The 24,427-nt window shown below is 45.9% G+C and overlaps 2 protein-coding genes across 8 annotated transcripts; one reads left to right on the top strand and one right to left on the bottom strand.

Moving 5' to 3' along the window:
• Window positions 1-1,117: 1,117 nt before the first annotated feature.
• Window positions 1,118-7,903, bottom strand: MANBAL (mannosidase beta like). 6 transcript variants are annotated; one of them, XM_080406051.1, is made up of 5 exons: window positions 7,832-7,903; window positions 5,873-5,912; window positions 4,446-4,528; window positions 3,902-4,096; window positions 1,118-1,328 (listed from the first exon to the last, which is right to left on the bottom strand). In XM_080406051.1, exons 4-5 carry the CDS (start codon window positions 4,049-4,051, stop codon window positions 1,221-1,223), a joined length of 258 nt encoding a protein of 85 aa, XP_080262177.1. In that variant the 5' UTR covers window positions 4,052-4,096; window positions 4,446-4,528; window positions 5,873-5,912; window positions 7,832-7,903; the 3' UTR covers window positions 1,118-1,220. The 6 variants fall into 6 exon arrangements, with proteins under 6 accessions (XP_080262177.1, XP_080262179.1, XP_080262178.1 ...); XM_080406053.1 differs by lacking the exon at window positions 7,832-7,903 and adding an exon at window positions 7,435-7,752; XM_080406052.1 differs by lacking the exon at window positions 7,832-7,903 and adding an exon at window positions 7,101-7,421.
• A 274-nt stretch (window positions 7,904-8,177) lies between these two features.
• On the top strand, window positions 8,178-23,076 carry GHRH (growth hormone releasing hormone). Of its 2 annotated transcripts, none has more exons than XM_080406045.1 (6): window positions 8,178-15,013; window positions 18,239-18,338; window positions 19,123-19,254; window positions 19,893-19,997; window positions 20,600-20,737; window positions 21,068-23,076. In XM_080406045.1, exons 2-6 carry the CDS (start codon window positions 18,259-18,261, stop codon window positions 21,129-21,131), a joined length of 519 nt encoding a protein of 172 aa, XP_080262171.1. In that variant the 5' UTR covers window positions 8,178-15,013; window positions 18,239-18,258; the 3' UTR covers window positions 21,132-23,076. The 2 variants fall into 2 exon arrangements, with proteins under 2 accessions (XP_080262171.1, XP_080262172.1); XM_080406046.1 differs by having other exon boundaries at window positions 8,178-18,338; window positions 21,068-21,164; window positions 22,028-23,076.
• The last annotated feature ends 1,351 nt before the right edge of the window (window positions 23,077-24,427 follow it).

Below are 24,427 nucleotides of genomic sequence, written 5' to 3'. Positions count from 1 at the left end.
GCCCTACAGAGACTCTGTGGCTACGTCACCACCTATCTCTTTCCAGTCCTGTCTAGCCGTATTTAAATCTAATACTAGATTGTCCTTGGACCTGGAGAGCCAGAGCCTGAAGGAATGTAGTGTATGTATCTCTTGCCATACAGTCATGCTACACAGCCAGGCTGCCACCCCTTGAATCTTAAAATACCACATCTCCTCAGGCTGAGATCCTATTTAACTCCAGGAAGAATTCAGCAAGAGGAGATGCAGCAGCTATAGCAGGTAAGGTTGGGAGGCTGTTTGCAAATGCAGCAAACCCCAGCTGTGTCGAAACGGAGCGCACGGCTGGGACTCGTCCAGCTGACAGGAGGGTTCGTACAGCCAGGCAGTGCTGTCATACATGACCAACACAGCACTCCGAGACTCTGCCTCAGAGCAGCTTTTCTCCAACATGCAGTACCTGGTCTTCCCAAGTTTCCAAGAACACCCCATTAGCACAGGCACTGAATTCTGTACCATCTAGAACCAAACCGTTCCCTGATTCTTGTAGTCATTGCAGTCCCTGCCACAGCCTCAAATCCCTGAAACATACTCACTTTCAAGGGTGGGAATAGAAATGGGAAAGTGCATGGGTGGGGAATAAGAAAGAGGCAGCGACGCTGGGGAAATGAAAGCTTTCATCTACAGCAGTCTGGTATGTGATGAGTTATTACCCGAAGAATTAAAGAATATGACAAAGACATTATTATTAAGCCATAAAATGCAGCTATGTATTTCAGACTAGATGACAACAGAGATGAATACAAAGCTGTGTAGTGTGGTATCCTTGACCCATTTGATCCCTCCGCCTTCAAAAAATACAACACAAACCGGTATCCAAAGTAGCAAACCCATGCTCCACCTTCCACAGGGACTTTCCTACCAATCCTAGCCAGCATGGAGGAGCTAGGACAACAGGCCTCTCCGCCTGTCAGAAATGACAGAAGTCACTTTAATGGTGACTGACACATTAATTATGTCAAATTAAGTCCTGGATATGTGAAGTCCTCTTTGCTTGTAAGAAATCTATGGCAGAACCCCACCCCTTCCACTCTTACAAGTTCCTTCTCCCTTGTCCACAAAAGGTAAAACATGGCAATGCCAGAAAACCATTTAATATAGATAGTTGCCTTTGATGTCACCTCTGAGGAAGCATGATTACAGATGACTGTTCTGTCTTTTGAGGCTCATCACTCATGCCTTTATCGTTTCTTTTTGGTTTCCTTCTTGGGTTTCTTGCTTATCTGTGGAGCAGTTGCCTTTGGCTTCTTCACTGTCTCTGAATTCTTAGGCTCAAAACTGTCCGAGTCCTACAAGAATCAATTAAGAAACAGTCAGTAACTTTTTTTTACAATTTGCTGACAGCTCACTTTGAGAATCTGAGTATAAAGCTAAAGGAAGCAAGTGCTGGGTATCTCTGTTGGAACACATCTATATCAAACTGAGTCCACATTTAATGAGACTCAAGCGGTACCATCTCTACTTCTTCTGCATGTGCTTTTTGATGAGTGTGAGTTTATGCACAGAAACAGCTTGTTACCAGAGAAGCCGTTAAAAGCTTAAGAGTCTAAAACAGGCTTTGGAGAAGAAAAACAAAACCAACTTTAAAGGCAAGAAGAAAACCAACACTAAATGAAAACTATTCAAATTAGGAAAAGGAGAAGATACCATATAATCACCAGTGTGCATGGAAACTTTCAGCAGGTATTTCTGCAAAGCGTTAATCATCATCATGTGCAAGAGAAAAAATATTCCCCAAAACAGTAGTAAGAATGTAAAGTTCAGAGCCTCTAAATGAAGCCTAAAATCCAGGGAGGGAATTGCAGGCAAAGCTTTCTTCACCTGGACTAACAAGGAATGCTTAGATATGCTGCTTGTTTCCTTCAGGGGAGATGACAGATAATATTTCAGCCATGGGAAATAAAGTCTAGTTATCTTGTAAAAACAGAAGGGAACAGCGCCAGTCTCATCTGAGAAAGTGCACACATGCAGATTGCCTCCTTTCATTAAATGCATTTGAGTATAAATATTGCTTTAGCATCTTGGTTTCTATCAGTCAGAGTGTGCCAACTGGAAAAGGACACACAAAAAATGGCTGAGCAAGACGTGCTAGTTTCAAGCTTCCAAGACAGAACTCCAGATAATGGAGGGGGAGGCGAGCATCTGACAGTATCCTTTTAATCAAAGAGCTTGGTTCAAACGTCTCTCAAGTTACTGGGCTATTACAGTTCACATCTGTGTGGCTTTCCAAGGAAGGAGACTTGGCTGACTTTCCAAAGGCTGCAGTCGGCGCACGGGGAGCTGGCAGGCTCGGGAGAAATGGAGCAACAGGCAGTTATTAGTCAGGGATGCAGTGCACTGCTGCTGGAAAGTGAACACTGCTGCCTTCTAATGTTCAAACCAAGGTAGACTTCAAAGCATGAAGTCTCCAAGACGGAGGCTCCTCAAAACCCTACCCAGACTCAAGCATCATTCCCAAGATCTGGAGGGGTAGCTTCTGGCATTTACGGTCTTGTAAATTAGTCATATGGACAGTGGCTCAAGAGGACAGTATAGATACAGAGAAAATAACAAGTAGAGCATGCAAACATCAAAGTGTGCTTGCAAACTTGAACAGTGACAGGTCCTCGAGCTTTACTGTTTTAACTGGGGGCCTGGTCTTCAGTTTCTCACTTACAACTAAAACTTTCATTCTTTTCAGCTTTCAAGAACCAGGCTACTCAGTATTTCTCAAAAAAATTCTCAGGGGAAACCACGGCCTCTGGCAGACAGGTGCTGGTGGCTGCAGAATAATGGCGTGAGACTTGCAATGTCACTGCATCGTGACCGGCAGCCTTCATCTCCTTGCTGGGAACTGCAGCTTTGGTGGCAGGACTAGCAGGAAGGAGCATGTGCCCATGTCGGGGCAGTGTCTTTAATCCAGTACATCAACGCAACTTCACATCACACCAGCAGTTAAAGGTGAAAAAGTTGGGTCATGAACTCTATGTATCCCTCACACTGTACCTCATCCACAGACATTCCCTTCCCCAGACAGGCTGAAAATTTCCATGCTTCCTAGGGAACAAACATGGCAATAAAGACAGCCTGAAACCAAAACTTCCCATGCTGAGGTATTACTGAAAATATACCATACATATTTATACAAAATCTGTATCAAACCACCAAACCTGCAGCTTGATCACCAACACTGAAAATATCTGTCCCCAGCACGACAGGCATCATCAAGCATGTGGAACTCTTATCAGAAAAGCCAGGCTGAGCCAGGTCATCCCACTGTGGCCCGGTCCAGAGGAATCGGAGCCCTGTAGCTCACCGCAACCTTTCACTTCAACTCTCTCCTGTACTAACTGCATCAAAGGACCCTCCACTTGCTGGCACAGGATTGCGTGTCAGTACAGAAAACTGCCTCCCTCATGTTAGAAAATACTAGGAATTTCACCTGTATCTTGTTTCCAAAAATCACACATAAACTAGAGCCCAAAGTCGTTTCCTGAAAGGCAGGTCCTGCAAAGGGGACACCCTGCCTGGCAATTAATAAAGCAAATCAACAGCAGGATGACAATATGGGACTAAAGCCTTCTCATGTACAGTCAGGACCAGTGTGCACATTTAGCACATCTTGCCGGTGCTTCAGGTCACTTTTTTCACTGATATTCTGACAGACCCTGGCTCAGGTATTTGTTCCTGACTTTCTAATCCAAGGATAAATCACAAGACAAAAGCTGAAGGTGGGAAAGCTAGAAGGAAGGAAAGAGAGTGAACAATGAAACCGTAATCCCAGGGGAAAACCACTGTGTCTCCATTAGCTACTCAGAGTTACCGCCCATCCTAACTTCTATGACTCTACCCATCTCTAGCAATATTAAAGAACACTGCTTACTGTTTTATGGGACTTTGAAACTGGCAGGATTATGGCTAGCACACAGACAAGCTGGAAAATGGCTCCAAAGAAGAGTCCGTAGCGTAGAACATTCTCCATGAATGTAGGCTCAGGGATTTCAGGTGGGGAGAAATCCAGCTCAGCAGCCATCGTGAGTGCACCCTTCTTCTCTAACGCTCTCAAGAAGACTAGTTACTACAAGAAGGGGGGAAAAAAGCGCAATTATTTGCATCATGCTTTCTGGTATTCACTTTCCATTATCAAAAAATGAGACTACCTCATGCAGGTTTTTTGAAGATACCCTTGATCTACAGAACCAGTAACAAAAGAGGGAAATGAAAGTTGCATTTTATTTGGATGCTTGTCTTTTACTACCTGCCTATGAAAATATTACTCAAGCATTAGTATTAGTCCATTTGCAGGTGAGGGGGAAAAAGATGAACAATATTCATGAAACAATAAGGGCAAAACTTAATAAGCAAGAATATACTTCTCCCTGAAGTCAATCAACCATGCAAGATTACTATTATTCACTTTCACTTACATTTTATATGTGGTCACAGCCTGGTTGTTTTAGATGGCGTACAAAACCAACTGCTACTTAGGTAAAGCACACAGAAGGCAGATCTGTTGAAGACAGAGGAATGAGTTACGTGTTTGAAGTTAAGCGTGGCTTTAGTGGCTAGTTACATTAAGCACATATACCTTGCAACGGTCACACAGGTAGTTTGTGGCACAGTTAGATACTGATCTCCTGGGTCCCAGGCTAGCTTCTCAGCCGAGACCATCCTTTCTTCCTTTATCTTTCGCTAATGGAGTTGTCAATTCATTCTATGAATGACTAATGGCTTTCCACAACAGAGAACTCTCCTGCCAGAATTGCTGGAGTACGCCACAGAAGGTCCCAAAAGGGAAATTTAATTAGTCTGAGATGCCATCAGAACTCAGTTGTGATTAGTGTCTTACTCAGTTTTCCAGACCTGTGTGAGCCTGGTGTGTACTTACTAAATCAGCACTACTTACTGATACTCACAATTCTCTGTATTACTGAAGCTTGGGCGTGAGTGTGTGCTGCATGCATGTTTCAGCTGAATGGTAGTAATCTGCCTCCTAAAAATTACCTCCAAAGCAGGCTCTGTATTTCTCAGGCTAGGAGGAGATTTCTACAACCTGCAGATGTGACCCATTTCAGGACAGAAAACTTAAAGAGTATAATTTCAGTAAAGTTATAGTTGATCAATTTGAGAATCAACCAACAATTCAATGCCAGCGCCTAAGAGGCAAATCTCATTTGGGGGCATACTAAAAGGAGTGGTATATAAATTACAAGAAATAGTAATAGTGGGTTTTTTTAATTCACCTGAAATACAGGATATTATTATGAATTTTAAAAGACAGGAAAAAATTCCCAACTGCACGGACTGCCAGGCACTGGAATGCACAGACTGTAGAATCCCTGTTACTGGTGATTCAGAAGAGCGTATCAGATAAGTGTTCGCCTGGGATGGGGTGTGAGTATATATAATCCTGCCTTTGAATCAGGTGATAAGAATAGGTGACCTCTCGTGGTCCCTTCTGGGTCTGTACTTCAGTGAAAGAATTTTTTTTGTATTCCAATTACAATTCAAAAAGCAAAGGCTGCATGGGACCTGTACATGAAGGTCAAATACACACTGGGCCACTCAGACTCAGCAAGTCCCAACACAGACCCAAAGGCTGTACTGGACATACAATGGTGTCCACAAACCATGCATAAATGTGGGTCATCCCTAACTGCTTACAAGGTTTAAACACCCTCTCCCCCAATCCACTAAGGCAGCAGTTCCTCAGCAAGAAACAGAATCACACGAAACTTCACTCTTGAGTTTCATTTCATCTCAACTTAATTTAAAGGCATATCTTTTGAAAACATTATTCTTGCCCACGCCCTTCCTCAAACAGAGCAGGAGGGGATGTGGCTTCATTCCTCACCTGGAGTTTTTCGCAGAACTGATAATCCCGATTCATTCACCTGAAATACAACACACAAAAATAAACTAGAAAAGGAAACCAATAAAATGAAAGCAAAAAATCTCCATCCTCATCTCCCACAAGTCTCCTCTCCTTTCCCTTTTTCTACTTCACTTCCCTTGAGGGTATTAGCAATGGTCTAACAAATCCCAGGTGACATGACCAGCATCAAGAACTCTCACACAGGCTGTCAGCAGCTGCCACTACCATTTTAAATGTTGCCCCATGAAATATGCTCAGACAAGACCTGACATTATGCACCAACTAGTCATAGTAGAGCATCCTTGCTGGCACAACAGCCACAGCAGGCAACCACTTTTGGAGCATTAGTTTTCTAGCTATCAGTGGAGCTGAATGACTATTAGCAAAATTCCTCCCTGTTTTAAAAAACTCCAGTGGTTAACACAATGCCCAAACCTGCACAGGCAAGAAGGTTAAACCTTACACAAATGAGCAGGCTGAAGTGGAACACTGAGGAACCAGGGCTCAACATCAGGCACACAGCCTTCCGCACCGAGCACAAAACTTGGAAATTGAGTTTTCTCACCAAGAGCACTACCCCCTTACACTCTGCCTTGCAGCTAATCCCGCAGGTCCCTGGATGATAATGGAGTCTTCCTCTCTGTTCATGAGAAGCTAACAGCATCACCACCTCTTCCTTGGCTAACATCTTCTCCACAGGTTATTGACCATCTTTTTCCTCAGACTGCCTCACCTATTAGCATGGCAACACTTAAAGTAATTGTTCTTAAATTGCATTTAAAGATCAGTACTCCTATTTCAGATCCTGAGAGGAAGCTCCCCCTCCACCTTACTCATTTGGTCTAACAGCAGGTACTGCCTCTCCCCACAAGCCTGGCCACCTCACTGGAACAGAGCAACAGAAACAGGTCACAAACACTTGCAGTGCACTACAGGAGTCGATTTTGACTATGTTTAAAAACAGTCAGTCTTGCCTCCATTCAGGTTTCACAGCAAACTAGCTACTCCCACACAAAAGGACTTGTAGCAAAGCCAGAGCTGTACCACAGCACCAGCGAGGGGCTACTCAGGGCTCCAGGCTCATGCTTTTGCTTGGTGACACCACTGGAAGAGGATGCGGCTGTCACCCATAATATATATACATGATAAATGTGCAGGATCAGGGCCATAAATTAGCCATCTCAACTGAGCTAGGAGAGGCACAAACCTTTCTTTTTGCTGTCCTGTGCTTCTCAGCTGGCATCTTCAAGCATGATACATACATAGCACTATATAAATAATTAGCTTAGGACAAAGCCACAGGAGCACTTCAAGTAATATGTATGAGCTTCCTCTTGGGGTGGAAATAAAGAGCACCAGTATTGGTGCAGAACATGAACGCTTCTGTCAAAGGATGAGGCAAAAAAATCCTCACACTAGATTTCTGAAATAACTTAGCAGGTGCTGGGATGGAGACTGGCCAATTCCTATTGGCTTCAGGAGGATCTGCGTGTGCTTGGCACCGCTGAAAACATGACCATTAATGAGGCCGAGGAGCCCACCTGCAGGCTTACAGGCCCGGCGCCACGCAGCCGGGTCCCAGCCGTGCCCAGGGGTTGTAAGGAGAAGCAGCCGTGCAGCCCCAGAGCAGGGGACACCCAGAGCTCCTCCTCCTTTCCGGAGAGGGCAGATCTGCACCGTTTCCTCCCGCCTGCAGCGGCCGCCAGCCCTGGCTGCAGCAGGCCGAGCGGGCCCTCAGGGAGCCGGCGAGGCTCCCCTGCGCCCCAGGCCCTCCCACCCGCTTCCCGGGGGGCCGGGGCGGTGCTGAGGCCACCGCCGCACCCCTCCCAACACGGCCCCTTCCAGCGGATCCCCGCACCGCTCCGGACCCCTCCTGCTGCCCCCGACCCCCCCGGGAACCCCCCCAGCCAGCCCCTCGCGGTAGCCCGGCCCGCTCACCGCCCCTCTCGGCTAGGCCGCGCCGCCCCGGAAGTGATTGCCGCCCGGCAGGAAGTGCACCCCGCCCCGCCCCTAGCAACCGCCCGGGGCGCTGCGTTGCTAAGGGCGGCCTGCAGGCCGGTGGGGCCCAGCCGCCGGGTTCCTGCCGAAAGGCCCCTGAAGCCACTCGGCTTCTCGCTGGTGCGGGCCCCGCCCCACCTGCGGGCCCCGGTGGGTGCCACCCCCCGGTGGGTGCCCAGGGCCAGGCCTGGGTTGGCCCCTCGGGCAGCGAAGCCCCCCAGGCCTTTAGGCCTCAGGGTTAATGCACTCGCCCCCTAAATCTGTGCTAGCATTTTAATCCTCACCATCAATAGTGTGGCCTTGCAGTCCTGGCAGGCTTCTCTTTATCTGAGAGGTTTTGATCAGCTCCCTTGATGTGCCCTGGCCGCAACAATTAAAAGACGTGTGCTTCTGGCTCTGCTCTTGCAGGGGATTTTTTGTTTATTTTTAATGTCCTGATTCAGTATCCAGCTCTGAAATGAAGATGTCTTGATAAGATGACTTACAAAGGGAAAAATGGCTTGTGCTCTGTTTTCCTTGCTTGCGGTATTTAAAGAATCTGATTTGTTTTGCCCTTTTCTTAACCCTAAAATATCAGTAGCGCCAGGTTTTGCTGCAGAGCTGTATTATCAGAGAGCCTAAATAATCTGGGGAAAACCTAATCGGTTGCTTATCTACTGACAGAGGAAGGTATGGCATTTGTAATAAAAGGATTTTCTAGGCTGTTACCAAGCATTTGAATTAAATGGGTATTAATGAAAACAATTTCAAAGGTTTTGAGCAATTGGATTAAAAACCTTTCATCTTTTGTAGTGCGGAAGACTTTACAGACAACTGGAGAATTTGCACGGCTGTGAGTTGCAGAGGCCAGAGACACTTGTACAAAGAAATTCTTTTAGCATAAAAATCCCAAGAAAAAAAAATCACTCTTAAATGATTACCAGAGCTTTCACTGCCCCTGGTGAGTGGCTGTACCAGCAGTGGAATAAATGCAGAGCTCAGGCAAGGCGGTAAATTCTGCCCTTTCAACTCCCAAACACTGACTATTTAGGACACAAAAACACTGAGAAGGGAGAAATAATTCATGTGAATGTCAGGAGAGATCCTATCAGCATGGGTTAATCGAACAGATTAAATTCTTCCCAATACTACCAGTGCACTAAATTTGGTGGTGCTGCCGTCACACCTTCTCATGAGCTCTCATCCTTGTGGTTTGAAGTTTGCAGGCAAAGGGGAAAATACACACTTAGATTGCAACCAATACCGTACGTTTTCTTTCCTTCTCCTCGTCTCCCCCAGCAGAAACGGCACTACTTATTCTAAGCAGAAGTAGGTAGGTGAAATTGCGGCTTTTATACAGCTCCTACCCATTCCCTTTACTGCTGTCCTGCCCCGAGACCATCAAACACTTGCACAGTAACGCCTGGCTCTGCGCAGAGACACTCAGCCTTTGAACCACAAGCAGGTGGTGCCATTAGCCCGCTTTGGCTGCGTGCCTTTCACCAGCACCACACTGACCCATTTGTTTCAGCTGATTGTGAAACGATAAAAAAGGAAGTTCTTTATAAAAACAGGGAAGATTTTTCCAAAGCCTGCAAGATGTGACTGGGTTTCAAAGCTAAAATTGATTCAACAAGTGGAAATGGCAATTTTGTCAGCACTCAGTTCTAAGTAGAGTCAGAGCTCGGGCATGAACTCTTTCTCCAAACCATCCTTAGCTTTTTAGTTCTTTCTACATTTCTTCTTTGGTTTGCAAAGCAATATTTCCTGCATGTCTTTTCAGTGAGACCCATTTATTACCACTCATTGTACATGTACAACATCCTTGTGCACCAAGGTCTTTTCATGCTCAGGTTGCATATTATTATTCAGCCAGGAAAAAAATAGTAACAACTGCTTTCATTTTTCAACCCTTACTGGAAATGTGGCCTTCCTCATCCCTCTCCATAAATTACATTTTACCTTCTCAATAGCAGTAACACATTTTACTCAAATGCTGTTTTTTTTATCAGAAGCCTTCAAAGCACTTTGCTATTACAAAGCAGTAATAGCAGCATTTGGATTCTGATGGGAAACCAAGTCACAGAAAATAGACCAACACCCAGCCTGCCCTGATGGGAAGGGATGTCATTGAGGTAGTCACTAGAGCCCTTTGAGTAGAGGGCGGGCGTTCACAGACCCCTTCCTACACTGCCTTTCCCTCCCAGAGTATAAAGGTCTCAGTGCTTCCAAAAATCAGGAGTAGAATCCTCAAGTGGGGCACCAGCACCCAGGAATTGGCAGCTGAAGGACCTGGTCACTGCTAGTTGGTGGCGGGGTGAGGGTTGAAGCCGGCTCTCATTGTTCATTGATTCTGGCTATAATATGCTGTGCAACCTTCTAGCCGAGGCTCCTTTACTAACTGAAATGAGAGTGGCAAGAGCAAAGACGAACTCCTTAATTACTGAGGTTCACTGCTGGCATCTGAGCTCTGTCTGCTGGGCTTGGGAGAAGGAGATGGTATTTAGAGAGCCAGAAATTCAGGAACAAGTAACTCTCAAGCCTACAGCTGAGTGTAACATGATGACGTCTGGCTGAAACTCTTGGCAGTTCACCTGCACGATGCTGAAATGCTCCAGCAGCTCTGCTAGGAAATAAACAGAGCCAGACAGGTATGGGCTCTATAAATGGATCTCACCCACAGAGCTCATCAGGCTCCTGACAGATACACATCATGCAGGCCACTGTCATTTGTTCTATTGTAGTCTCAGTGATACGTTAACATTTGAAGATTAAGTAGGCTTTTCAAGCAGGCTTTTAACACTATGAGACAGTCCTTTCTGATAGCTCTTCTTGCACATTTTGAATTACTGATTTATTTTGTCTGTTTTAATCTGATCCCTTGCTTCAGGCTCATTCTTATAGTGCAAACTGTGCTCTCATCCAGAGGGACTCCTTCCTTCAGATTATTTTGATAAATGTCTGTATTCACCTTCCTACCAACCTGGATTCCTCAAGGGAAAATTATCTCCAGGAAATCTATTGATGTTCAAAGAATTGAGCCAGAAGGATCTGAAGATCCAAATCCCAGCACTTTATCCTTCCAAGGTGGAGAAACCAAGTCTATATGATTTTCTAATGGCAAGCCTCCCCACACCTGCTGGGTTCAAATTTTGGGTCCTCTGCTTCTTCTTTAAACTGGCAACACTGGCCAAATCTCATCTTTCTCATCTCATTTTTGTTTGCTTGCCTTCCACAGAAATGACTGCATTTTTGCAAAGAACTTAGGAATGCAGTTACTTTGTATGCACCAGTAATGGACAACGCAAATGACTGATGATCAACTTAATTATAACGTGCCTTAGTTTTGCCACTTGGGATAAGACATTTGAAGCAAAATATGTCCCATCCTACCTCTAAGATGGCAAACCTATGCAAAAAATATAACCTTAGGCAGTTCTGTTTAATTTACCATTAGGACATATGTGATGTTAGTCACCACCACATCTCTCAAGTAAACGAAAACCAGTGAGAACAGTTGTGTGGGGCTCTCTCAGGAGTGGTGGAGTTTGGAGAAGCTGGGGACCAACATCCACTGTCTGTGCCATTTTTGAGAAGCGCAGAAAAGCTTTTGATAGCTGAGAATACAGGATGGGGTTTTTTTTGCCATTTGCTGAGCTCTTACTGTCATTAGTTTCAACCTCACAAGGTGAGCAGGACCATTTCACATGCTGCTCAGCTTATCTGAAGCTGTATGTTGTGCACCTGGAATAGACAGGGGCAATTTTTTAAAGCATGGCATGGAGACCGGAGGAGGTAAAGCTAAGAGGAAATCAATATCTGGGAAATTACTGCAGGATCCTAACACTGTGTCCTTTGTCAGTGAAGGATTGGCACTGAATAAAAGTAGCTGGCATGTGCTTCACCCAAGGACCCTAGGGAGGTTGGGTCCACATGGATGTGGCTCCAAAGCCGGGCAGTTCCAGCTGCAGAAGGACCTGTGGCAGCTCATACCTGGCTGTAGGCTCCATCAGGCTTGCACTGGTGTAGGCTTGGGTTTAGAGGGCAAATAGACAGTTACCCATGGTGCGGTGCTAACCTGAAGCGATGATCTGTGGGAGGTAATTTGAGGGTTACATACCTCTGGTTTGGGAGCCGATGGATGTTGACACCACTAGCTGTGGTAGCGAGAGGTGGGGAGGAACTGGGAAGGTTCTAGCGACAAACCAAGAGATTTTTATGGGCCCCTTCCAACCTGAGATATTCTATGATTCTACATTTTGAAGAGAAAAAGCCATTCATTTTGCAAAAGCATGTTATGCCGAATTATTACTGATATTACCCCTAAAATCAATGCCACTGATAAGCACAGAGCAGCTCTCAGGCTGTGGAGTGCAGAACTGAAGCAAGAGCATGCAGGGCGTACCAGCTCCACCTGTGTGACTACTCTACTAAAAAAAAATGACCACGAGAACAAAGACCATAGTTTCCAGCTCCAAAGATGCACTGCAACACAACACAGATGGATGCAAAACTGGCTCCAAACAACACTGGATCCTGTCACAGTCTGTGGCATCTTCATTCAGAGATGTTAGCAGCCAGAGCATCCATCGTGGGACTCAAGCTGAGGCTAACTGCTGGCAGTAGCAGGGATCACAGCCATTTCTGCTGCAGCAGAAGTAGCCTCGGTAGCCAGAAGGAGAGCTCAAAGAGTCTGGTAGAGGAGCTCCACAAATGACCCTTCTGGGTCCTATGAAGACATGAAGGTTTTGACTAAAGCTGGGACAGGAAATCCCAAGGACAGAAAAGCTGCTCTATTTCAGAACTCCTAAGCTGGATACACCCAACAGAGCTTGGAGGGTTTTTTAGAAATTTCTGCTGCCTCTCATAATTAATCTGAAGTCATGAAGACAGCTTGTTGTTGTGTGAGCCTTGCTGGATCCAGCTGTGAATGACAGAAACCCAATCCAGGCAGTGCAAAGAAACCCTGAGGACGATGAAGCTTTAGAGACCCTTCTTTGAAAGCAGCCCACTTGAGATATGAACACAGATCACAGCCCTCCTAATCCAAGCTAGGCAGCAGGCAGCTATAAACAAGTCAATTACAGACTGATTCTCCTTGATCTGAGAGATACTGCCCCGTATCTTACAGCAGCTCTGTGTAAGGCAAAGGGCCAGGCGGATAGAGAATTATCTCAAAACCACACTGTAGAATGAAATTACCTTGATATAGTGTTGGCTCTCAACTAGTTTAACAACATGGTCTGATTCATCTGTTCAGCCAGTGTAGCACCAAGACAGTGGAAGAAAAATGTCATGCTGAAAAATTGGTGCAACCAGCCTCACACATGAGAGAACATGAGCAGATTGTTTCAAAAAAGCAAACAAAAATCCCTTTCCAGTTTGCAGAGACAGTGTGCAGCTGTGTGAACCAGTACATGGATTTTGGAAAACCTGCTCTGTGCTACCCAAAAATCTGCTTCTCCAGCGTTCATGAGTAGATGATACAAATGATGTACCTTCCTGATTTGCACAGCAGATCCTCTCCCCATGAACAGGCTAGTGCTGTTTCTTTTTACAACTGGAAGAAGGCGGTAGTTCTTGCTTCTTTTCACATTGTTGTTCTGTTTCTGGATTCCACTGCAAGGCCCCTGGTCAGCTCAAGCTCCTGCTTTGGTCCATTCAATCATTGTTCATGATTTCTCTGTGGAGTGGCCTGGTTCTGATTTGATACCAAAGGGAACGTGAGCCCTTGGAGCACTCAAAGCTGGGAGAGCCCAAAGGCATCGGTGTACATCTGTCTAGGTATACAGCGACTGTTATTTAACACCAGAGTCATTCAGCATGCCAGGCTCACTCAAGCCTTTCCGACTGTTGGGTTATTGCTTACTGAGAGCCTACGGTGTGGAAGGAGGATATTGCTTGATAAAGGAGTGAGCCATAATCACAGTGCTGATTTCTCACCTCAGCAAGAAGCAAAGGGGCAGTGGCAGAGTCAGACCAGCCCTGAATGCTTCAGACTGCCTGCACACGCAGGTACCCACGTGTACACCAGATGCACTTGTCCTTCCCTACAATCCATCTCTGCCACCGATAGCTGCGATGAGCCCTCCAGTGCAAGGGGAAAGTATTCCGCAGCAGGCAGGTATGTGTCATCTCATCTGCTGAAACTTCTCCCCAGCAACGAGTTACACAAGCCCCAACGGATCCCCATCAATTCTGGGCATTATAAAGTCAATATGAAAAATCTTGCAGGTGGAGCTCATGCTGGCACCTCATTTTTAACTCCTCTGAACTGTCCTGGTCTTCTGGGCACCAAGGCTATGTGTTCTTTTTAATGGGGCTTTCATATACCTTGTTCCAGGAATGAAAACAGCTGCCAGTGCATGCAGCACCCCAGGGAAGACCCTTGCCTTTTTCCAGAGCACATGAACGGAGCGGAGCTCTCCAGCTGCTCTGTGTGCTTGATATGAAGCTGTGCTATTTGCGAGGGACTGAAGCATGAACTGCCCTGCTAATGCTAGCAGGTGTGAGTAACAAAGGAGAAGGAGGAAAAGGCTGATAATCAAAGAAAATAGCAAAAAGACAAATCTTCCTGAGCAGGCAGTGTGAGGAAGTATTAATGGTTAACTCACTCTCATTGTGGAGCAGGAGGAAAAAATGCAATTGCAAAGAGAAAGTTTACCTTGCAAAGCAAATTTGTCATTTACTCTGCCAGATTATCATTATTATTTGCTCTTCATTCTTTGAACAATAGAGAAGGCATGCAAATGACGCTCGACTACAGGCATAACCCTCTCCCTGCAACCTCCCTGCCTTCGTCCTTGCACACACAAAAAAAGAGGATGCTAAACACAGGCTTTGAAATTCGGGAGGATAATTGATTCTCTGACGTGTAGAAGCCCACAGGATTCCTGAGGGAGCCACAGGTATATAAGGAGGAGTTGCACCTCCCCAGCAGCCAGAGGACAGCTGGGGGGAGATCCGAGAGTGTCCTCCCTGCTCAGCACACATCCCGGGTCCTGCCCAGGCACTGCACGGAGGGGACGAACCCAGCAGGGCTCACAAAAGCAGGTCTGGAGAGGAAGAAGTTGTATTCACAACAGGGGAAGGAAACACCTGGGCAGGAGCCGATCGAGGAAACGCTTGTTTTCTAAGGGAACGGTAAGTGTAAGTTTCTGTATGTGCATTTAACAAGATAACGCCTACTTGGAAATTGGAAACAATTAAAATACACTGAAATGCAATCAAAACTGGCATCAGTAATTAGCTTTGCCAGGTATGATATCCTTTGTACCATACAAGATTTTTTTGTACCAAGTATAGATGGAAACAATAATCAAACTACAGGATAAATGCAAACCAATAGAACTGTAATATAGATAAGCCTTGTAAAAACATGTTAGATGTTACTAGCTGTAGCACAGTTTTCCTCTTTTACTGTAACTGATGAGAGTTCCTTTCCCCTGGAAAACGAACGCTGTTTTACTCACCTGTCAATAAAACCGTGTTTCAGCCAAACCAAAGTGTGAGGAGAAATGCAACGGTAAGGCATTTAAAAGGATTTCTGCTTTTCTAATGTAGTATTTCATAGTACAAAAGTCTGAACTTTATAAAACAGCAGGCATGTTAAAAGCTTCGTTTCATCTACATAGTGGTATTTTTAAGACTGACCAGGTTAAGGTTTCAGAAACAGTAAGGGATAGTTACCCCGTCTCTCCAACATCATTTTCACAATGCTGCTGTTAGCATTGCATAGGATGGAATGAAGCTGTTATGCTTTATATCTGCAGGAATGGTGCTAAAAGCTCTTCATCTTAAGGGGTATTTATTTATTTATTTATTTTCCACATGCTGCCAGAATGGAAAGTAAGGTGTCCTTCATCTCAGGAGAATTTCAAAGGTGACAAGGTTTTGCAGAGCTGTCAAGCTGCCTGTATGCAGGGTGACACTTCAATTCACCCCAGCTTCTCCTCTGAAATAGCAGACACTTCTGGGAAGGGGTGTAGGACTTTCTGTCTCCCTTTTTCCCTTGGAAATGAATTACCCAACAAGATGAGAAGTGAACTCCAGTTATGGAGAAGACAGAGAAGACAAAGCAAGACAGGGGAAGAAAGGCAAAGCCAGAAACAAAAAAAAATATTGCAAAGAAACTAAGAGTCGAGAAAGAAAAATAAATCTCAAAGGAACAAAAAATTATTCCAGAGAAAACCCTAGCATTCAAAGAGAAACCAGATACAGAAAGAAAGTGGTAATCAGGGCTGTATCCTAGGAAGAAAAAAGGGAAGCAGACAATGTTGGGCTAGGTTTTCATTTACATTGATACTTGAACTTCTCAGCTCACATAGCAGCTTTCCTGGTACTGATTAAATCTCCTGGTTGACACTTCCTATAGATGGTGATGCCACAGTCTCCTGGTACCCCCTGACAGATGCTTTAGATCATTTCCTCTATCTAGAAAGACCTGGTTTCGGATTTGTCTTGGAGATATTTAGGGGAGAGGCACAAAACAGGCATGCTTTTTCAAGTTCAAATGAACAAGGAAAAAAGCAAGCAGGAAATTTGCTCTAAAACACGAAGTCCTGGAAGTCTTCCAGTCACTTTTTTGCTTCTTCTGAGCATTCCTCCACTCTCTGGGGGGCCAGAGTGATTCTCTAAGAGACCAGATCTTGGGAGGTAGGGATGCCACACAAGAAGCTCTGCTGGAGCTAGGAGCAATAGTGCTGCTCCCAGGGGAACAGGTGGGGAAGCTGCTGGTCCCCCAGCTGGAAGCATGAGCAGCTGGAAACAGGGACAGGGCTGAGAATAAGTTTGTGATAAGAAATGTCATTTCTTAGTGCACCACCTTTTCCCTTGTCTGTCCATGCACTTCTGCCACTGCCACTAATTCTGTTAACTTCCACAGTATCAAGGCTGGACCCCCTTGAAGACCACCGGTCCTTAATTAGCCTTCCCCTCACTATCCTGATCTACAGTCAGGAGAGTGGGCAGCTCTGTCCCAGCAGTGAATCACAGCTCACTGCTGATGTTTTTCATCAGAAAGGGCCCCCTCCTACCATCACCGTCAGTAAAAGTCACTGCTTGGAAAGTTCGGTTAGGCAATTAGAAGCCCAACCAAACGCTTTCCATGTGAAAACTGCTCTTTTTGCAACAAAGTATTGTTATACATTTGGAAGGAAGGGGTTTTTTTTCCTCTTACGGAGATCAAACGTCTTTCTGCTCTTCTCTTGTGTAAAATAAGACAGGGAACGGGGAAACTTGGTATTTTAAAGATTTATATCCATATTCTTAAGGAATCTTTTTTTGAGCAAAAGATCAATTGCTCTCAATCAAAACTCAGGAAGAGCATTCACTGAAATACCCTCCTACTGTCCTTTGCTTCCAATGACAAAAGCATCGCATTCGGCTCTGGAGGGTGTGCGACCTCAGACGACTCTGTCCTGAATCATTCACAGCACTTCAGCCAGCAGCAGGACACGAAGCCCCACAGCGGCTGTTGGAGGGCAGACACGCACGGCTCGAGCCTGTCTCGCCTCCCACCAAAGCCAGTGCTCAGAGCTGCGTAGGCGCTGACTGACGGGGGGGGCTCCTCTCAACACAGCAGCAGTTCAGCTCTCCCAAAGGGATGTATTTTGGTCCATTCCCTCTTCTACCCAAGCATGACGACTGAAGGAATGGTCTGTGTTTCATATGGCTAACCAAGCTCAGCACTGCTGCCTTTGATAAATGGGTTTGCCAGGGTAACCTCTGGGCCGGTACTACCCCTCTGCTCAGGAATTTCATTTGGACTTTCCTATTTCTCCCTGAGCTCTGGACGCCCACAAGACATCCCCAGTCAGTTTTTATACACGCATCTGTGCTGTACAGCCATGTGAGCAAGTACACGTCCCCGGGACAGCGGAGGGCAGGAGAGGTCCCAGGGGCTGGTTGCAGATGGTCCCATGCAGGCAGCAAGGTCGCTTTTGGCAGCCCCTGCTAACTGCTGCCCTCCAGCACCCAGGTGCTTTTGCAGCCCATGCAGCAGTCCCTGGGGCTCACCCCAGCCTCAGAGCTCTCCTTCAACCACAGCAGCAGGACAGGTCAACAACAGGGTCCCACAGCGTGAAACCCTGCCAACCAGCCCTGCCTCCCAACCCAAGGAAGACAGCAGCTCCCTGAGGGGTCACACGCAGCCACTGCCTCCAGGAACCGCACACCCTGAGGAAGACTCTGCCACATCAAGATACCTCTGCATTGGGAAACTCCATAACCACAAACATGGAGGCATGTTCCCAGTCCCTTGGTGCTGATAAGTGAGCAGGGGGACCAAGTATACAGAGGTGCCACCTGGGCTTTTCTCCTGGCCTGGAGCACCTCACTGCCGCTGACTCAGACTGCTCTGTGTTTCAGGTGACTCCAAAGGGTGGAAGATGCTGGATAAGGCTGCCCTGCTCCTGTTCTTGCATTTAGTTTCATGCTCCATCTCCCCTCCTCTCTACCCAGCTCTCAGGTAAGCTGCTGAGTGTTTTATCCACGCTCTCGGTTCCTACCTCTTCTCTGACCTTGTGCAAAATAAGCACGTGCCGAATTAAGGTTGCCAGCACTTCTGAAAGCCAGATGAACCGTATGTGCATTGCTAAGCCTAGTTCTTTGTCCTGGCTTAATTTTTTGGGTACATTGCTAGCCTAGGAGTGGTTTCTGAAGGCAGGCACCTGACAGAATATTTCAGCCCAAACAGTTGGTTTTATAATTGAATGTTGGGTTCTATAAAGGGAAATATGACAATCTTCAGAGCAGGCAGCACCTCCAGCTCCATCACTGATTTGTGCTGGCAGGCCACCTGCATTGAAGTCAGAACTGCAGATATTCTAGTACATGAACTCAACAGCTGCCTATTAATATTTCAAGCATTTCCTTGTCAACTGTTAGAAGTTGTAATATTACTTCATACCACTACAAATCGATGGAAATACAAAACTGAGCATTGGGTTCTATAATGTGGATTTGCAACGTCACATAGAAAATTCTTTAGCCCTGTGCCAAAGCCATGGCATAACGATACCAGAATTGCCAAGGATGCCTGAGGATGCTGGAAGCTCAGCAAGAGGCAAGTATGTTTGAGGCAGGACACTTTCTAGCTGGGGAGAGCGATGGACAACATTTGCATTACTGATGAGATGGAGATGACAAAAGGAGAAAGAAAAAGCAAGCGAAGAGGGAGCAGTGGTCAAGAAGACTGATCCCCGACTGGCAATTGAGCACATCTTGTAGTATGCCCTGGGTTTGTCTTGCAGGTACAGTCCAGGGCTGGTTGCTGGCAAGGCTGTGAACTTCCAGCTACAGCACAGCAGCCCGCTGCAGAGCCATAACCCCTTGGCAGAGGAACAAGAGGAGGAGGGTTTGTTAACAGAACCCACTGAGAAAAGGTTTGTACCTCACCCCTCGGCCCCGCTGCAGCACGGGTACACTGGTTACAATCTTCCCCCATCCCAGCAGGTCACTCAGTCCCACCAGAACCACAAAGTCCAGGCTCCAGGAGGGGAACTCAGCAGAGCCCTGCAACCAGAGCAGAAGGCTGGGACCATGCCAGATCTCGTGGCTTGTGCTTCCCTTACCGTGGAGGGTACCCTTCTGGGAGCCTGGGTCTAACCACAGGCTAGAGACCTGCTGGAGGCTCCTGTCACCCTCCCGGGAGGTGACAGTGCTGCTGCAAAGCACAGAAATGTCCCAGCCCCAGCGCTGCCCACTCCCATCCTGTGGTTCTCCTCCTCCCTTCCACTGGTTCTCTGACCTCATCTCTAGCTTGCAGGCACTTCTCCTTACTTGTTTTAGTGTGGGTAAACGGATTAACAGACATTTTATTTTGCTTGCTGCTTCCACATCAAGACTGAACTCCCTCAAATCCTTTTTACCCTCCAACAACTAACAGTCCAAAACCAAAAGGCATTTGCTATAGTTATCTGCTCCCGATATCAGCAGTATCACATCCGAAACACCCATTTCTCACCTAGAAGGTTCATCACTAGCTCTGAGAGCACACCCTGTGCTTGTCTTTCATACCCAGGATGCAGCGCCACGCTGATGCCATATTCACTGACAACTACCGGAAATTCCTGGGGCAGATTTCCGCCCGCAAATTCTTACAGACCATCATTGGCAAGCGGCTTGGGTAAGCCACGGCGTTTTGCTGTCCTAGGGCTAACATTTTCACACTGGGCAGTTTCTTCCATGCGTGCGGCAGAAATGGCTGCCTTCCACTGCAACAGAAGCAATCTCTCCTGCTGTCCCACATCCCAAAGGGCACCTTGCATCCCTGTCTCAGATCCCCCTAATCACAACTATCATTAAGCAGCCTAAATTAATCCTTTCCTCTAAGGCTGTAAGTATCAGATCAGCTGAGAGCTCAGCATAATATCAACAAGCAATAATATTTGCAAATAATAGTTGCGATGATCATTCAGTGGTAGGGAACAGTTATCCCTGGTCTAGTTTGAACACAGAAAACAGCCTCTCCACTAACACTTGGGTAGCTTTGGCTAGATAGATCAGTGACTGCCACTGAGACCAACTAGTCAGATGTGAGCCAGCTCCAATCCCTCTTCTAACACAGCAGAAATACAGCTGATCAGTTTCTTACTGAAACCGAGTAGAATGGCCCTAGGCTTAGACCCAGCAGGTTCTCTTGCAGTGCTGCTCAGCCTGAGCCATGCTTTGAGTGAGAGGCTAAAAAGCATCTCTGAAACAAAGATGTTTCTCATCTTTGCATAACAGGAGCGGTGAGAACAGCCCAGCAGAAGGGGTGCATGAATTTCTGACAAGGCGCCAGTCTGACAGCATCCTGATGGACAGCCGCTACCACCAACAGACGGTACTAAGGGACTTCCTGGGAGCCATTCTGCAGAATCAAAGGTAGGTGGGAATCAGTTCATTATCTGCTCACCACAGGAATAAGACAAGGTCCTTATTGCTGTCTGGCTTCCAGATGTGAAGCTACTGGATCAAGTATCATCTTTCAGGTATACTCAGGGAAAGAATAAAGCTCCTAGCTGAACCCAGCCCTTCCCTAACGTGGCCAAGTGGGGTGCAAATAAGGAACAGCCTGTCCTGAGCCAGCCAGCACCACACAGCAGTCCATCACTGTGCTGTCTTCTCAAGCCCATAATTCAGTAAACAAGTAGAGGAAAAAAAGGATTTATCTCTCAATCTCAATTACGCCATCACCGTTCTCTTCTTTCACAGGCCTCAGGACATCACCAGCAGTCGGTTAAAAGGCCTTCCTGGCACCCTGGCTAAGCTCATGTAAATACTTCTCCCTTTTTCATCTCCCCATGCTCTGGTGAGTAACATTCCCTGCTTAATTCTGTACATAACACACTGCTACTGCACTGCTCAAGTGGTTTGAAGACTCTTCTTCAGCAAAGTCAGCTCCCACTGCTGTCCATGAAAAGGGGTGCTTGCTGCAATTTAAGAGGAAAAAAAACTTCCAATCAAATTTGCCAAGTACCTAAAGTCCTGTTAGTCTGAGCAGATAAGACCACGAGTGTTATGAAGCTGCACACGGATGTCTGGGAACAGGCTTGCAGCAACCAAAAGCAGCCTGTAAAGCCATCTGAGACAGTAAGCCTGAATGCCTAAGCTAGGCTAAAGGCAGATAAAAGTCTTCCTCCAGGAGAAGAACCTGCCTCTAGGTCCCTGAGACATTTCAGGTTTTCCCTGTGCTGAATAGGAGAGGAAGTCTTACTGTTTTCAGTACCCCTCAGTCCTCAAAGTGGTCACTTGGAACTTAAATTACACTCTGAATCTCACCAGCCCTGGGGGACTGGCGTCCATCCTTGGGAATACCTTCACTCGTACAAATGTCAGTTGCCCTGTTTGAACTAACCTCATCTTGCTCCTCTGTCCGTACACATTAAGCCAGTCCAACCATAGCCAGCACAGTATAAAGGGGTGTGGAGAGACCTGTGTGCATACTGAAAAAAAAGGAGGCTGGGGAGCAGGGGAAGATCAGAGCTTCACATAAATTGTGTCTATAGATTCAGCTGGGAGAGCACAGCATTTCAGCATTTCTCTTACCATGCTTAACTCTGTTACCTTTCCACAAATAAGGTCAGCTAGGAAAAACCTCCAAAGAATGAAAAACCTTCTGTGCGTGCCCACAAAGTTTTCTAATAATTCTCTTTTCCTCCTGCTTCTTTCTAGAATAACTCAGAGCTCATGGACCTAACTGTACAGTAAGCCCTTCACAGCAATCAAGACATTCCCAGATGCGAGCAGCTAGAAACTGATGCATACACTCCTCAGATCTGTTCAAAGGAACGCAGTTCTGATGCACTACTTAATTTACTTCATTCTTTACCATTTAACTGCCCACTCTAAATAGTGGTCTGTGTACTGAACCAGAAAAAAAATACCTCCGTGGTTTAACCTCAGGCTGCTTTGCATACAAAGACTAAACCAACCAGTAAACTTGTAATCCTGGGGACATACTGTCTACTAATTAAGGCTTTCAAATCACGAAGCGTAGCAAAATTTCTGCCAAGTCATCATTCCGTTTGAGGGCCTGATTAGTAAACATGAGGCCACCAAAAGGCACCTTTAGGCAACTTTGTAAATTGATTACAGTCTGCTCTAAATAGATGCTGGCGGCACAACCACACACAGAGCTCGGATTGGGATAAGGTAAGATGTGAATCCACACACCTGCCACCCATTAGAAATGCCGCTGTGGGCTGCTGCTGTCTAGCTCCTTGATACAGAGCCCTGGCAGCAAAACTGAACTCTTAAAAAGCTCAGCTACAGTTACTGCTCAGCTTTGAGGTGTTCAAACTGAAGCCACAGCTCTGCAAGAGTTAAAGGAGATCCCTGAGCATCAAATTGTGCTGTCACTATGTTTTAATTCAATGTGCCATCCAGCGGACTCCACCATGGCTAGTTACAACTGTAAATGTTTTCAAAGAAATTATTAACCCAGTGATCTCATACAGATATTTCCTTTCCTGTCACCCCGGTTCTCCCATTGTCTGTGTAATAATTATGTCTTCAGAAATGTAAATAACGTCAGGATGGGGGCTGCTTTCCCCTCGTTAGCAGGAAATAAAAGTTGTTCTAAATAAACCTGTCCAACAGCAGGTCAAGATGGCTCTTTGTCTCTTGAGACGTTTCTTGATTCTGGGCCCAGAATGGAAGATTTCACTCAGTCAGCGGCCAAGGGCACTGCAGATGACCCAGAGCTGTGCTACTGAAGGCACCAGGTCAGAAATACAGTGGCATGCAAACATATATTAAGGCCTCTGGAATCATCCCTCCTTGCACCTGAACAATTCCTTGATAGTCTGCAGTAGATACTGTCTCATTTTTCCTCAGGTGACCATGTTTCAGGATGGTAGGTTTCAGTATGCATGGAAATTAATTCATACTTGCACTGAATCCTTACATTCTCCCTGTTCAGTTTTTACAGTTCCAGCACTATGACAGTATTGCTAACCGCCCAGCACGATGGGAAGCATCAAGGGGATGTTGAAGGAGATCAGGGAAGCTGTGACAGCACCAAGGGCACTAATGAGCAATCTGTTACTCTTCTGCAGGCAGGCAGCTGTCACAGTGAGACACAAGCCGTTCTTCTGCTTCACAGCACAGCTGGACAGAGAACCCGCAAAAGAAAAAACAACCCAAGTAGGCCTGGTTCAAATTGTGTTTGTAAACCTGTGCTGTAACGACTAATGCACTTGAAGCCATTAGGACTTACTTGCTCCAAGGAAAGGAAATATAAAAAACAAAGCAGCTTCCTAAAGTAGTAAGTAAACATGACAGCAAAAATAATTACAATTCTGTTAAGTGGCATAAAAGTCATATGCAAACACTAGATTGGATACTCCCAATAAAATGAAAAGACCTATCAAAACACACTTTGGAAAGACCTAAGTCTGTATGATGAACAGCTGGGTGAGTGCAGCTATTTGAAATAAAAGGGAGTCCTTTGGAAGTTCAGTTGGCACCGAAGTGAGGAAACAAATTCTCAAGACTCTGGGAGGTTAAATATAAAAACAAATAAACCAAACCAGAAAACATCTGAGGAATAAGAGGCCAAAAGAATAAAACCCACCTTTCCTAATGCATAGCCAAGGAGATAGAAAAATCAATAGCAACACACGCAGCTTAGAGGAGATACATCACAGTAACGCTCCATGGTTTTTGCATCTGTGCTCTCCATGGATAACATGTCAGGGCTCTACGGGCACAGGGAAATACTGTCCTAGCACGAAGCATTTTTTCAGTAGAAAAAATTAGTTATAAACCAAAGCTGGTAAGTGAGCACTAACAAAATATCAGGCTCAAAAAACCTCACCAGGGTGAAAATGAATTTCAGGGTAAAATACTACAAATAGTAGTTTAACTATTTCTTGCTTAAAACTTTAGTCCCAGAGGATTCGCATGCAGCATGAGATCAGGTTTTTGAAGGAGTGCAGAGGAGGTCAAAGGAATAGTTCATTAAACCTCTACACACCCAGTATAATGTTCACAATGAACAAACGGGTAGGAACTACTACAAAGAACAGAAACAGTGAGCTAAGTGTGAATTACTGCAGCGGGGAAGAGGCA

This window comes from Falco punctatus (assembly GCF_963210335.1).
Source record: "Falco punctatus genome assembly, chromosome: 10".
Taxonomy (NCBI): domain Eukaryota; kingdom Metazoa; phylum Chordata; class Aves; order Falconiformes; family Falconidae; genus Falco; species Falco punctatus.
The sequence above is the reverse complement of the archived record's forward strand: the minus strand, read 5'-3'. Positions and strand labels throughout refer to the sequence as shown.

Coding starts and splice junctions, on each gene's coding strand:
- MANBAL (XM_080406051.1), bottom strand. CDS start 4,051: ATGGCTGCTGAGCTGGATTTCTCCCCACCTGAAATCCCTGAGCCTACA. Junction 1,329..3,901: donor TTTCAAAGTCCCATAAAACA/GTAAGCAGTGTT, acceptor TGATTCTTGTAG/GACTCGGACAGTTTTGAGCC.
- GHRH (XM_080406045.1), top strand. CDS start 18,259: ATGCTGGATAAGGCTGCCCTGCTCCTGTTCTTGCATTTAGTTTCATGC. Junction 19,255..19,892: donor ACAGAACCCACTGAGAAAAG/GTTTGTACCTCA, acceptor TTTCATACCCAG/GATGCAGCGCCACGCTGATG. Junction 20,738..21,067: donor GCCATTCTGCAGAATCAAAG/GTAGGTGGGAAT, acceptor CTTCTTTCACAG/GCCTCAGGACATCACCAGCA.